The following is a 12,157-nucleotide window of genomic DNA, read 5'->3' as shown; positions in this document are numbered from 1 at the left end:
CTGCTGCTGCTGCTGCTGCTGCTGCTGCTGCTGCTGCTGCTGCTGCTGCTGCTGCTGCTGCTGCTGCTGCTGCTGCTGCTGCTGCTGCTGCTGCTGCTGCTGCTGCTGCTGCTGCTGCTGCTGCTGCTGCTGCTGCTGCTGCTGCTGCTGCTGCTGCTGCTGCTGCTGCTGCTGCTGCTGCTGCTGCTGCTGCTGCTGCTGCTGCTGCTGCTGCTGCTGCTGCTGCTGCTGCTGCTGCTGCTGCTGCTGCTGCTGCTGCTGCTGCTGCTGCTGCTGCTGCTGCTGCTGCTGCTGCTGCTGCTGCTGTGCGTGAACCCAATTGAGTCATTTGCTGGTCACGTCTCTGTGCCCGCACGCGGGTCCGTGGCACGCGTGGCACGCGGACACGCGGGTTCGTGGCACGCGTGGCACGCGGACACGCGGGTTCGTGGCACGCGTGGCACGCGGACACGTGGGTTCGTGGCACGCGTGGCACGCGGACACGCGGGTTCGTGGCACGCGTGGCACGCGGACACGCGGGTCCGTGGCACGCGTGGCACGCGGACACGCGGGTTCGTGGCACGCGTGGCACGCGGACACGCGGGTTCGTGGCACGCGTGGCACGCGGACACGCGGGTTCGTGGCACGCGTGGCACGCGGACACGCGGGTTCGTGGCACGCGTGGCACGCGGACACGCGGGTTCGTGGCACGCGTGGCACGCGGAAATGCGGGTCCGTGGCACGCGTGGCACGCGGAAACGCGGGTCCGTGGCACGCGTGGCACGCGGAAACGCGGGTCCGTGCCACGTGGACACGTTTGTCCATCCGGACGATCAGCGGTGTCAGTCATCCCTGATCCTTAATTTGGTGGTGGGGGGTGGAGACGAGTGACGGTGTGAGGTGCGGGAGACATGTTCAGGAGTTCGGTGTCCAGCAGAGGGCAGCCTCCCTCCGAGAGCGGTGATCCTACAACTCAACAATACACGGGCAGCTGCCACGTCCCTGATTTAGGGAGCGTCCATAAATGACGTCACGCGATTTTGGACGATTTTTGACCCCCCCCCCCTCGTCACACGGCGTCACAAAAAGTCAGACCCCTCTCAAATATGACGTTACAAAGCTCTGCCCCCTCCACCCCAAAAAATATAAAACATGCTTCAAATCGCTTTAAACTATTGTCATTGTAGTGCGTATTTAATGTGCCGCTGCACTCTGATGTTGTAGGAGGAAACATTTATAAAAAAGTATATTTAATTAAGCAAACGTGTTGTCTATATTTATTTAAAGTTGCGCATTTTGATGTGACGTCACCTTTCTCACCCCCCCCCCCTCGTCACACATCGTCACAAATGTCTGACCCCCCCCCCAGGTGCGTGACGTCATTTATGGACGGCTCCTTATTTGCTCAACAAATGTCTAATTCTGCGTGCGGATCCACTCAGGCCATGATATGTATAGGTCGATAACACAATATCTCTTTGTGGCAAGTCATGATTGCACTCGCCTCTGCCAAATTAATGTAGAATTTCCACCGCTGGGCTCAGGTCTGCCGATAGGATTGAGCACCGACTCGAGCGAGGGGTGTGGAAGCGCGGCCACAAGAGGCCGACCGCGTCCGTGGGCCTCCACGCGATCCCAACCCGTCACTGCGCGCAGCATCGCCGCACTCATCGGGCGCTAGAGGGCGTCAATCGCACGCCTTTAAAACGGCTCTGTTTTATTTCAATCCGCTCACTCGCTCCTGTCACTGCAATGACCTTTTGCCGTGACCGATCTGTGGCGGAGTATGCCCAGATGACTTCGAGAGGGGTCTCCAGAGCTTCCTCTAGTGGAGGCCCTTCCGCCAGCAGTGGCGTCGGCGAGCAATTGCAGGGCTGCGCCTTCACCTCTTCATCGCAGAGTGGGCTGTGGCCGCCTGTTTCCCCATTGTTCTGGAGGCGTTTGTCGTGACCAGGTGCAGCCTCTCTCTCTCTCACGCTCTCTGCGTGTGTTGGTATGCTAGTGGTTTGCAAACTGCTCAAATTCATGCTCCGGCAAACCTGGGATCGACTCCCCGCCACGGCTAACATCATTGGCCACTATCTGAATCGGTCACGGGCTTTCCCATGGTCAACTCGGCCTCAAATGAGTAAGTTCATGGTGAGGTGTGTACACAATTCCGGGGAAACAGGCGGTTCTGGCCACGGCAACTCCCTCGTGTGATGCATCAATTTTAATCGGGGCTTGCTACCAGCCCTTCACCCAACAATCCATACTTTTACACGGGGACATTTGTCTTTGTTTTACGATGGGAGTGGTTTGTAAAATGCACTATTCTATTCTTGGGTATGATGGCGATGTGGTTCAGGAGATAAATGCCAATGCCGAGGGCTGCTAGCCACGACGAGAGGGCTTCAAGGAGAGAGAGTTCGCGCGATCGTGCTGCACTAATGTTCCGGGTGAACCTGGGTTCGACACCTGGTGGTGATCCGAACCTGCCCCTGGCAGTAACCCCTAGTTCGACTCAGCATTAAATGAGCGCATGGTGCGGTGTGCGTACACATCAGCATCAGTGATGTATCAACAGGTCCTAGGCCAATACTGCCCCCTTAATCAACCCGCACTGACCAGTACGGTGAAGAATGATCAAACAGCCCGCAGGAACGACACAGCGTGGGTAAGGCAGGCCTTCATCCAGCAGTGAATTGACAAAGAGTCTGTGGAATATAATTCAAGTTTTATCTAATTGAGTGTTCACAATGTGACTTCATCGTAATTAGCCATGTATCTATCCTCTGCTGGATGAACGCCTCTGCAAGCCGTTGCTGTAAACGCATTTGGCAAGCCTCCGAGTGAGAATAATGAGGCTTGTTAATTAGTGCGAGTGTGACCATCATTACTGCTGCCACAATCCATGTCCGCGGGGCAAGTGTGTTCCTTGCAAGAGAGACGCACGCGAAATGTACGCCTATCCGTTGTATGATTTTGAAACTGGGTTCACATCTTATTATTGTAAACGGCAGAACTCATAAGCATTGCCCACGGCCGATTCGCATGAAATGCAGCAGCAGCAGCATCGGTCAAAATTATGGAAATGTTCACCTCGGCTGCATTAACCTCTCGTCGTAGACCTCCTCGCTCAATGGAACTTAGCGGAAGAGTGTCTTAGAGAAGTACTGGGGACATGTAGAACGATTTGCCGCTGTTGCACGGATAGCTGGGAATGATGAAGAATAATCAGTGATAAAGAATAAGCAGTGTTTATTCTTGTACTCTACATGGAGTCTTATGACGGATAGCGTATATATATTTTTAAAAAATCATCCATCCAAACAGTTTTCCTTTTTTAACTCACAAAGCAGTAATGCTTGAGATTGAGTCTCAATGAGAATTGGGGCAATGTCGCAGCCCAGCGGTTGCCAAATTCTCTGCTCGTTGTTGCAGAGATCCCGCGGTTCGACTCCAGTGCCCGCCCTGGTTAATGCCGCGCGTGCATTGACCGTACAAATAGTACGCGCCATCTGCTGCACAGTGGGCGTTAAAGATCCCGTGATGTCATTCGCAAGAGTGGGTCATTCTATGCCACAGTCCTGTTCTAAATTTGCCAAATGTTATAAATTACACACCGCAAATTTAATGAATTGTAATGTACAACACACGAATCAGGACCCTCCTGAAAAGGAGTCATGAAACTCAGTGAGGTTTCCTGGGTAAACAAGCGTGGTAATAATACATTTTGAACTCAGTGGGATGATGCAATTCACTGAGCTCTTGAGTTGTATTAACTGATATTCATTTCCACGTGGGACTAGGAAACCGTGTTAGGCTTGAGTCTTGACCGAATGCCTTGGGAGTCGTGGTACAATGCGTCACTGTGCGCGTGGTGCGTGAAGTGGCTGACGAAGGCTGCGACGTGGGAATGATCTTGAGCCGAGAGCCGGGGGCGGCGGGGGGTCAATCTCAGTAGAAAGTTCGCCTCCTGACGCTGACCACGGCACTGATGAAGTAGAGTAGAGTCGTGTAGAATGAGATCACCTGCACACAGGAGAGAACACATTAATGGCATCATAATTTCATCAAGTCCCCCATCGGCAATAAACGCCGATATCCGGGGCTGCCGACAGCACCTGACGTCAATATATGAACCACTCACGCGTCCCTCGCTACCCAGCACCTGCAGCTAAACCCAGAGGAAAGCGCCCTGAAGACACTCCTTCTTCACTCGACATGCTCTGGACACATCCCGGGAATGCTGTGGACTTCTTAAGAGAATGTGGCCGACTTGGCCAACGTCAATATATATTTAAACTCAGACCTCCACCAAGCAAAACAAAACCATCTTCTTCATCAAACCTCGTCACCAATCGCGGTTCATACACTCTCCTATGCCTTGTTTCTCGGTTGTACCGCGTGCACGATGTCCAACATGTTGCTCCATGCGCGAGGCTTCCGGGAACAGCCACGCAGCAGTGTGGTCTATGACACTGCCTTGAGCAAGCAGTGTGCAGGACTGCACCTTTTGCCTATTTTTCTAGACATTATTCATTCAGCGCAGCCACAGACGTGTTTAGCTCACAGCTTATGCATTTCTCCGTGTTAATTCAAGTCCAAGAGGACGTGCATCTGTGCAGCTGCTGTACGCGCCTCTGCTATGAAATATTCATCATACTCCCATTGCAAGCGCTGTATCTGGGTCAGAATCCGCAAGCAAAAAAAATGTACCTGAGATTTCTTGCTCACATGAGCATTGACGCAGTGCTCATCTCCTACTCACAGTCCTGAGACAATGGTGGGAATCCCACGTTCCTATGGCGGGGGCGAGTCTACCCATCGTTGATGTTAACCTATGTTGGTACTACTTTTATCGACCTCCAGAGGGAGATGATGGGATGAGTCAACCACCCAAGCCGCTCGCTCTACCGATGGACATAGTGGAAATCTGTGAAAAAGAGCTTCATAGCTCATCGGATTCCTCCTGCAGTCTGAATAAAGATTCTGAGCCGGTTAACCATTTGCATGCAAGAACAGATCTCGTATGTCCACGGGATAGCCTCGCTGAATGTCCAGACTCATCTTCAAGAGGGCCATCTTCCCTGGCACCGCTTAGACAATGTCACATTGTGAATATTATACCCACGTCCCGTTCCATTTAAATACACAAACCCACTGAAACAGTAGCCAGCGATTATACATAACTCCAAAGTGTATTCCAAAGCATTCAGCCGTCTCCCATCAATCTCAATGGACTTTGTATCAAATCCATTAACACTCTCTCCACCTCTGCGTGACACGGAGCCATCGCTTTCACAATATTCAATCAGCTATTGAGATGAAAGTCAGAGGGGTCATCGGAATCAGTGGGGCATCTGTAAATGGATCGCTCTATGTGTGTTTGTATTACTTCATCGGTGCTCACTAAAAGCACTTGCCTCAGCAATCTGTTGAAGGCTACACGGGGGATTTTTGTCTTTGTCTCGTTATTTGACATTTTGAAATCGTGCGTCATGCCCTTAACATCACGTAGTCCGACACATTCCACCGTTTTGCGTGTGTCCGTGTTTATTTTAATTTAAATAATTATTTAGGTACGGGTTCAGACCTTTCCGATGGCATTACATTTTAACGCATAAAGTACTCGTATGAATTAAAATCGAGCATCCGTTGATTTCTTCTCTGACCAAAAGCAACCAGGCCGAGCGTTGCGCATTGACGACATCACGAGACTGTAAGACCTCCCGACTCCTCTCCTGCCCTGGAGGATGCGAGCCACGGCCTAACGCGTCGCTGTGTGTATATATATTACCCCGAAGCCGTCACGAGCCTCATTGCGATGTATAAATGCAACGTTATCCCTCTGTGTGTGTGCGTGCGAGCTATTTTAGAACGCCGGCAACCGGTATATCGCGCCTTTGGCGGTTTATCTTCAGTGGCGGCGGGGACGTCTCCGCTTCCTCGATCAATCTCGCGGAATCGGTTTATTCACGTGGTGGCGTACGCGAGTAATCCAGCGTGTTGTAAGCTAAGGGGTTGGTGGGTCACACAGAGATCAAGGCGCCCTCGTCTCACTCCATTTGCTCGCTCACCGGCGGTCAGTTGCCTCCGTATCAATTTTCTATCGCTACTACTACTCCCGTGGACTTCACTCCTCCGCCCACGTTGAGGACACGGTCTACCATGCACTGTGTCGTCTCATCCATCACACTGTGTTCACTCACCACACTGCAGGTCACAAAAACACTCACCCACCCACTCATTCACCACTCACTCACCCACTCACCCACTCACCACACTGTGTTCACTCACCACACTGCAGGTCACTAAACACACATTCACCCACTCACCCACCCACTCATTCACACACTCACCCACTCATCCACTCACTCACCTACAACTATGATGGTGCTGTTTGTTGCTGACAGTGTGACGTTGTGGGCCTTTGGGCCTGATTCTCTGGCAATCTCAGGCTACATTGTTGACTTGCAGTCTGCGGGTGTCCACATTTTCTGCTTTCGTTCCATGCCCAAACCACGAGTGACAATACAATTGGCCAAACATCGCCCCGTTATTCTTTCAACCGCCGCGCCGTATGTTCGAATCGAAACAGCGAGAAGTCAGAGAGGGTTTCACATCCGACTGCGGCGATGCTCGCCAGCAGCACTGCGCCCACGGCCGCGCGCGTGCGGGCCCCACCGAGGCGGCGATGTTGAGATTGTAGACGATGGCAGGAGTGCAACTGGACGTTGTTGAAGACCATCATGTTGGCCTGCAGCACCGAGGCACCGAAGAACAGGAAGGTTGCCACAATGTAGAAGACGGCGTCCTGGGAATTGAACACGGACACTTCTCAATTTTCCTACAAATATTTATTTTTGGCTTTTTTGTTGTTGCTCTCGACATTTATCCCAATTAACCGCGGGCAGTTGAACCCCATATTTGAACCGACGATCTCATTGGTGGTGGCTCAGAGCAGCCGACCACTTTGCTTTTGGAAAACCCGGTTTGGTCAGTCGCATCGCAATGCCACTGCTCGCTCAGGACAGCGCGACCACGGCCACTTCTCCCCCTCCCAGCATTGTGAGGCAGTCGTCTTCCTGAGACGTCTCGTGGTTTCTATGTATTTATATCAGAGGTGACAATCACCCATTCAGCCACTCACCTTGTCGTGTACCTATCTATACAGCCACCCAGCTACTCAACTACCAAACCAACCACCCGGTTACCCAACCACCCATCCAGCTACCCAACCACCCACCCAGCTACCAACCACCCACCTGGTTACCCAGTCAACCGCTCAGCTGCCCAACCATCCAGCTACCCAATTATCCACCCAGCGATCCACCCAGCCACTCACCCAACCACCCACCCAGCTACCTACCCAGCTACCAACCACCCACCTGTTACCCAACCACCCAACTACCCACCCAGCTTCCCAATCAACCACCCAGCTATCCACGCAGCCACTCGCCCAACGACCCACCCAGCTACCACCCGCCCGGCTGCCTATCCCAACTATTCAGCCATCTGGGCGACGCACCAGGAAGGACCAGGGCAGCCGGGCGCGCTCGGGCACACGCGTGGCGTAGAGCAGCAGCTGCACGAGGGAGGCGACGAAGAGGAACACGGGCACGAACATGCTGAAGCCCTGGTACGCGTGGAAGGCGCGCGGCAGCCGCGAGGCGGCGAGCAGTGCCCACACCACGGCGCAGCACAGCTGCGCGGCAAACACACACAAGGTAAAGGTCTCCCGTACCGTCGCTGCGGCGTGGTTCGGGCAAGTGCTGCTGGCCAGGGCTGGCCAGGGCCGGCACGGCACACATCTATAAACTATATACTTATATACTTGACCAGGTAAGGCCCACTGAGCCGTACTGATTTTTTCAGAAACGATCTAACCGCAAATGATAGCTCAACGAAGTGGCTTATCACGTGGACATTTATAGCTGCCAATATACTATGAATGCGTGTTTCTAAATGTGGAGAGAAATCCCGGAGGATCAGGAGAAAAATCCACGCGATCACGGGGAGAGAAAGACGAGCAAACTGCAAATATACAGGCGCCAGGGTTGAACCTACGGCCCCTCTATACCAGGCGAGAGAGTTAACATTTCACCACCGCGGCGCCCGATGTGTCCAACACCCAGTGCTGGCTTTTGCACACAATGCCAGGTACTAAATCGAAGGCTGAGTCGATCAAGGGGAGGCCAAAAACCGGTTCAATTATCTGCCACTAATATTCGCCCACTCTACAAAAAACAACATCCGCTATTTACCGCAAATTGAAAGTATCGTCAATAGAGCGCTTATGCTGGGCTCGGTTCACTTAAGACCATGTGAAGCATCAAATGCTCGCTGGCAAGAGGTCACAGGACAGGCCCGGGTGTTACGGGTTGACTGAGATGACTGCACCACCTGTGCCCTCCCCGCTGTGCCACCCCTCTGTGCTTTATACGCCCTGAATGTTGTTGTGAGCGTCGCTCTGCGTGTGCATCTGCCGGCATGTGTCAGATATGCACTTAGAGACTTGTGTAGTCATTCAATCATTCCAAACAATGATGATGGTGATGCTGGTAATGACGATGATGATAACGATGTAATAAACTTCCATGGAGCTATTATTTTTCTATACCAGGAGTTAACGAAATGCTGGTGAATGATGGTGATGATGAGGAGACGGTGATGCTGATGATGTTACAAGCTTCCGCAGAAGTCTTTTTTTTTTTTACGGCAAACGTTAATGAAATACTGGTGAATGTGGCCAGAGTGCAGGTTATGTTGTGCTCAGTGATTGATTTCCCATAAGCTGATCGACTGCAGAGCCATTCATTATGTCTGGTGCTCAAATCGAGATATGTCTCTCAAGGATAGAGCGTTGCCGAAGAGACCGAGGAAGCAAATGAAGAAGTGGGAGAGCAGAGCGTCTATTGGATTTAACAAAAACATGTTTGCTCTCCGTTATTGGGGTCCTGCAAAACTTTTTATGTGGCTTAGGCAAAAGCTGTTTGGGTGAAACCGAGCGAGCGAACGGCGAGTTGCCGCCCTCCACTTCGCTTTTGATGAAATTTCGTTTGGCAAACGCCAGGAATGTAATCCCAACTCAACGACAGCGGAAGCCTTTTGGACAACTCGGGGCAGTGAGTACATCTCAGCAACGTGCTTTAGAGGCAAAGGCGCCGCCCTGCAATTGCTTATTCACTCCACTGATGGGGCAAGGGACTGCTAGACGGAGCTCTCGAGAGCCGACCCGAGACGGTACTTGGTCTACTCTTCCATAGTGGGCAGATGAATTGGAAGAGATAGGCCTACCCGCGAATTGCCATCACCTCGCTGTGCTCGACCCGCTCGGGTGGACGGAGGTGAAGATTTAAGAAACTTGCTCCAGTGGTTGATCTGCCGCGCCTGGAGATGGGAGTCGAACCGTCGACCTCCGGACTGCAAGTCCAGTGCGCCGCGAACCATTTTTTTGTTGGGGTTAGATCGCGTAAATATGAATGTGTCGTTAAACTCGCCACCACCCGACACAGCACACCGGTGTGCTGAAGTAGTAACTAATTTGCAAGTTGTGTTCACGTGACAAGCCTTGCTAATTGGCTGTGTCGGGTGGTGGTGGGTTTAACGACACATTTATATATTTACGCGATCTAACTAACCCAATAAAACCCTACTATCGATAACATCGGTCGCCAAAGCCCTACTACGACTACCACCACTACGTGTTTATTTCCATCTCTCTCACCGACGGCCGTGGCCACGCGGCCCCGGCATGGAGCCGCGGCGGGTCGCGTCAACAGCCCCGACTCTGGGTTGGGTGTGGGGGGTGAAAGCCTCGAAGGCACAGCTCACGATTTCCAGGCAGATGAGGAGGCCAGTCTTGCTCGTGAACACATTTTGACCCAGCGGCAGCCACGGAACGTAGCCGGGCGGATTCCTCTTGGCGGACGTTTCGTGGTCCATGGCCGAGCACCTGAGCCTTGTCGCCCGCGATCTCTTCGCTCGCTTGCGCCGCGCGCGGCCTTATTAAGCTCCATCTCCCTGGGCGGTGCCCCGGTCGACGCTAATATCATAATTGGAAGGTGACACTCTGATATGCGCTCATCAGCGCCCAGATTAGAAGTGTCTTCATTGCTCCGTACGTGTCGGGGCGACGATTCTCACGCTGGGATTAATGAGCGAGCGAGAGTCGTTATCTTGCGACACGCGGCGCCGTCTCGGCGCGTGTCTGCCGTGAGCAGATGCACAGAGTGCCACTTTGTTTCGGGGGTCCCAATATTCTCAGTGTTTTACTCTGTCGGCCTCTGCGTCTTTGTGTTGTGTGTGTTGAACTTATTTCGCACCGTACTTCGCCAACCGTGCGAATCGGAGATGCGTGGGAAGGACAACAAACTAAAACACTAAAAGCGTTTCAAGCTAAATGATTTAAAAGTGCATCGCTAATGTCGGAAGAGCGTTCCAGACGGCCGCAGAAGCGCACCTGAAAGCGCGCGAGGCGGTGACCGTCTGTGTTCGATGGTTAGCAGCCAAAAGCCGCTGCGAGGCTGAGTGGAGTTCGCGTGATGCTTGAGGCTCCTTGACGATGTAGTGAGGTATCATGGTTCATTTGAGGCAAGCACTTTGTGTGTAATGAGTGCAACCTCGAACAAGTCTGCCTGTTACTCTCCATGCCACAGTGTCTGCCTCGCTGTGCATTTACTCATCTCAATCTCTTCCCTTGCCTCTGTGTCTCTGTCTTTGTGTGTTTCTGTCTGTGTATGTGTCTCTATGTGTGTGTTGTCTATGTGTCTGTCTCTGTGTCTCTGTGTGTGTCTGTCTCTGTGTCTCTGTGTGTATCTGTCTGTGTCTCTGTGTGTCTTTGTCTCTGTGTTTATGTGTTTGTCTGTGTGTGTTTGTCTCTGTGTGTGTCTGTCTCTGTGTGTGTGTCTCTGTGTGTCTTTGTCTCTGTGTTTCTGTGTGTTTGTCTCTGTGTTTCTGTGTGTGTCTCTCTCTGTGTGTCTGTCTTTGCGTCTCGTTTTTTGTAGTATGTATCCAGCTGCCTCTGTGCTGTATACAACCACGTTTACAAATGCAATTTGTAACTTTGATACTTACACATGTTTTGAAAGTTCAATGTGAGTGTGCAGTTTTATTGAGAGACTGTTGCGTGTTGTCTTGGCGTGGTCTGGACTGTTTTTGTTTTGCTGCCTTGGTGTTGAAAAATCGGCAAGAATTGATGAACTTATGCAATTAGTATTTATTATATATACTTGTATTTCGTGACTAACTTAGCTTGCCTACACTGTGCCCTCCTATCGGTGTTTGTTGTTATAACTTTCTGACCCGCCCGACTGAACGTCTGTGAAAGAAAAAAAAAACTTTCATAGCTCATTCGACTCTTCCAGTCTCAAATAAAGATTCCGAGTGTGTATCTCTCCTCTTCATGTCTGCATCTCTCCATGCCCAGCCATCTCCGCGTCTCTTCGTCTCTGTCTGCGCCAACGAGCAACATCCTGCGAATGTTGCTCGTTAAGCAAACGCCTTGCTGCCGGGACGGACGTTTTGGTAAATGGGCCCGTGCACGTGCACAGTGAGGCATAACAGGCGGTGTCTGGGTGCTAACGAGCCCACGTGTCTCTCTCGCTGTGAGCCAGCGGAGAAGAAGCGACGTGAACTCGCTAATGGCTCCCGTGTGTGACCGTGGCAGGAAACAACCTGCACCGCCGGAGGGAAAAGTGCAGCCGTGCAAACTGCTCGGTCAGAGCCACTGCTGGCAGAACGGCCTTCACTCTCTCGCTCTCGACTGAGCACTCGGCCTGCTCTTTCACACTAGCCAGACACTTCAATTCACCACACGTGACCTGTCAATCGACTGTCGTGTTGGGATTTATACTCCTGGGTCAACAGACGTGGGGTGAGAAGGTGGGCTGGGACAAAAATAAAATGTGCCCCTGACTTCACCTGCCGAACGAGACGGGAGATGGAATCGAACCGAGCCTCGGTAGTGAGCCGCGGTTCTCATTGTCATGCGGCTGTTCGCGCAGGGACGGTGGTGGTAGTGGTAGTAATGGTGGTGGTGGTAGTGGCGGTGGTAGTGGTGGCGGCGGTGGTGATGGTGGCGGCGGTGTTGGTTGTGGTAGTGGCTTTGGTAGTGGTGGCAGTGGTAGTGGTGGTAGTGGTGGCGGCAGTGGTAGTGGCGGTGGTGGTGGTCGTGGTGGCGGTGCTGGGGTTT

At 52.4% G+C, this 12,157-nt stretch overlaps 1 protein-coding gene across 1 annotated transcript; it reads right to left on the bottom strand.

Annotated features, from left to right (window-relative positions):
* Positions 1 to 3,588: 3,588 nt before the first annotated feature.
* LOC133353387 (myelin and lymphocyte protein-like) lies at positions 3,589 to 9,909 on the bottom strand. Its single transcript, XM_061569601.1, is given in 5 exon segments — positions 3,589 to 3,993; positions 6,649 to 6,681; positions 6,683 to 6,778; positions 7,493 to 7,669; positions 9,799 to 9,909. Coding segments are annotated over 5 exon segments (492 nt in total). The 3' UTR covers positions 3,589 to 3,918.
* Positions 9,910 to 12,157: the final 2,248 nt, after the last annotated feature.

This window comes from Lethenteron reissneri, chromosome 43 (assembly GCF_015708825.2).
Source record: "Lethenteron reissneri isolate LAM-NWPU_2019-01 chromosome 43, ASM1570882v1, whole genome shotgun sequence".
NCBI classification, from domain to species: Eukaryota; Metazoa; Chordata; class Hyperoartia; order Petromyzontiformes; family Petromyzontidae; genus Lethenteron; species Lethenteron reissneri.
The sequence above is the reverse complement of the archived record's forward strand: the minus strand, read 5'-3'. Positions and strand labels throughout refer to the sequence as shown.